Here is a 2,500-nt window from a genome sequence, read left to right as displayed (position 1 = left end):
GTGTCTGCTGGACATCGACCAGGAGCCCATCACCGCTCGCAACACCAGCATCGTGTGCACCATCGGTGAGGAGGACATGGAAATATATCTTGACTTTTCCTCCTAGTAGCATGACATCATTGACTTGGCGACATCACGGCTGTCCAAACTAGATCCTCTCTGATGTTTGGCTGAACGAGTTAGCATGCTAATATTGTCATGCTAACAGTTAGCATGTGAACGCTACTAATTGATACTTTGACCTTGAAGTGTTCGGCTGGAAAATTGGCTGCAAAAGTGAACACATTGTTAGCATCCTTGGAGCGATAGCATTAGCATGTTGCCATGTTACAGGAGTCTGAGGCGCCTCTGGCTAAAAAAGTTAGCATGCTAATGTTAGTCATGCTACTCCAGGCTCAGCCAATCAGAGGGTAGTACTTAGTGTAGGGGGTAGTACTTAGTGTATTGTAGAGGGTAGTACTTAGTGTAGAGGGTAGTACTGAGGGTATTGTAGAGGGTAGTACTTAGTGTAGAGGTTAGTACTTAGCGTAGAGGGTTGTACTTAGCGTAGAGGGTAGTACTTAGTGTAGGGGGTAGTACTTAGTGTAGAGGGTAGTACTTAGTGTAGAGGGTAGTACTTAGCGTAGAGGGTAGTACTTAGTGTAGGGGGTTGTACTTAGCGTAGAGAGTAGTACTTAGTGTAGGGGGTAGTACTTAGTGTAGTGTAGAGGGTAGTACTTAGTGTAGAGGTTAGTACTTAGCGTAGAGGGTTGTACTTAGCGTAGAGGGTAGTACTTAGTGTAGGGGGTAGTACTTAGTGTAGAGGGTAGTACTTAGCGTAGAGGGTAGTACTTAGCGTAGAGGGTAGTACTTAGTGTAGGGGGTAGTACTTAGTGTAGAGGGTAGTACTTAGCGTAGAGGGTAGTACTTAGCGTAGAGGGTAGTACTTAGCGTAGTGTAGAGGGTAGTACTTAGTGTAGAGGTTAGTACTTAGCGTAGAGGGGAGTACTTAGTGTAGAGGTTAGTACTTAGCGTAGAGGGTAGTACTTAGTGTAGAGGGTAGTACTTAGTGTAGTGTAGACGGTAGTACTTAGTGTAGAGGGTAGTACTTAGTGTAGAGGGTTGTACTTAGTGTAGAGGGTAGTACTTAGTGTAGAGGGTAGTACTTAGCGTAGAGGGTTGTACTTAGCGTAGAGGGTAGTACTTAGTGTAGGGGGTAGTACTTAGTGTAGGGGGTAGTACTTAGTGTAGAGGTTAGTACTTAATGTAGAGGGTAGTACTTAGTGTAGAGGGTAGTACTTAGTGTAGAGGTTAGTACTTAGCGTAGAGGGTAGTACTTAGCGTAGAGGGTAGTACTTAGTGTAGAGGGTAGTACTTAGCGTAGAGGGTAGTACTTAGTGTAGAGGGTAGTACTTAGTGTAGGGGGTAGTACTTAGTGTAGAGGGTAGTACTTAGTGTAGTGTAGAGGCTAGTACTTAGGGTAGTACTTAGCGTAGAGGGTAGTACTTAGCGTAGAGGGTAGTACTTAGTGTAGAGTTAGTACTTAGCGTAGAGGGTAATACTTAGCGTAGAGGGTAGTACTTAGTGTAGTGTAGAGGCTAGTACTTAGGGTAGTACTTAGCGTAGAGGGTAGTACTTAGCGTAGAGGGTAGTACTTAGCGTAGAGGGTAGTACTTCGCGTAGAGGGTTGTAATTAGTGTAGAGGGTAGTACTTAGTGTAGAGGGTAGTACTTAGTGTAGAGGGTTGTACTTAGCATAGAGGGTAGTACTTAGTGTAGTGTAGAGGGTAGTACTTAGGGTAGTACTTAGGGTAGTACTTAGCGTAGAGGGTAGTACTTAGTGTAGAGGGTAGTACTTAGTGTAGAGGGTTGTACTTAGCGTAGAGGGTAGTACTTAGTGTAGTGTAGAGGGTAGTACTTAGCGTAGAGGGTAGTAATTAGCGTAGAGGGTAGTACTTAGTGTAGAGGGTAGTACTTAGTGTAGAGGGTTGTACTTAGTGTAGAGGGTAGTACTTAGTGTAGAGGGTAGTACTTAGTGTAGAGGGTAGTACTTAGTGTAGAGGGTAGGTACTTAGTGTAGAGGGGTAGTACTTAGTGTAGAGGGTTGTACTTAGCATAGAGGGTAGTACTTAGTGTAGTGTAGAGGGTAGTACTTAGGGTAGTACTTAGGGTAGTACTTAGCGTAGAGGGTAGTACTTAGTGTAGAGGGTTGTACTTAGCGTAGAGGGTAGTACTTAGTGTAGTGTAGAGGGTAGTACTTAGGGTAGTACTTAGCGTAGAGGGTAGTAATTAGCGTAGAGGGTAGTACTTAGTGTAGAGGGTAGTACTTAGTGTAGAGGGTAGTACTTAGTGTAGAGGGTTGTACTTAGTGTAGAGGGTTGTACTTAGTGTAGAGGGTTGTACTTAGTGTAGAGGGTAGTACTTAGTGTAGGGGGTAGTACTTAGTGTAGAGGGTAGTACTTAGTGTAGAGGGTTGTACTTAGTGTAGAGGGTAGTACTTAGTGTAGGGGTAGTACTTAGTG

The 2,500-nt window shown here is 44.2% G+C and overlaps 1 protein-coding gene across 2 annotated transcripts in view; it reads left to right on the top strand.

Moving 5' to 3' along the window:
• The window catches only part of LOC133660525 (pyruvate kinase PKM-like), a 45,754-nt gene that overhangs the window by 13,505 nt on the left and 29,749 nt on the right, over positions 1-2,500 (top strand). For both annotated transcript variants that reach the window (XM_062064063.1, XM_062064065.1), the window contains exon 2: positions 1-65. This exon is cut by the window's left edge and continues 100 nt beyond it. In XM_062064063.1, coding sequence (XP_061920047.1) covers positions 1-65 — 65 coding nt within the window. The remainder of the gene's footprint in view (positions 66-2,500) is intronic.

Source organism: Entelurus aequoreus, linkage group LG11 (genome assembly GCF_033978785.1).
Source record: "Entelurus aequoreus isolate RoL-2023_Sb linkage group LG11, RoL_Eaeq_v1.1, whole genome shotgun sequence".
NCBI classification, from domain to species: Eukaryota; Metazoa; Chordata; class Actinopteri; order Syngnathiformes; family Syngnathidae; genus Entelurus; species Entelurus aequoreus.
This window is presented reverse-complemented; position numbering and strand designations above follow the sequence as displayed.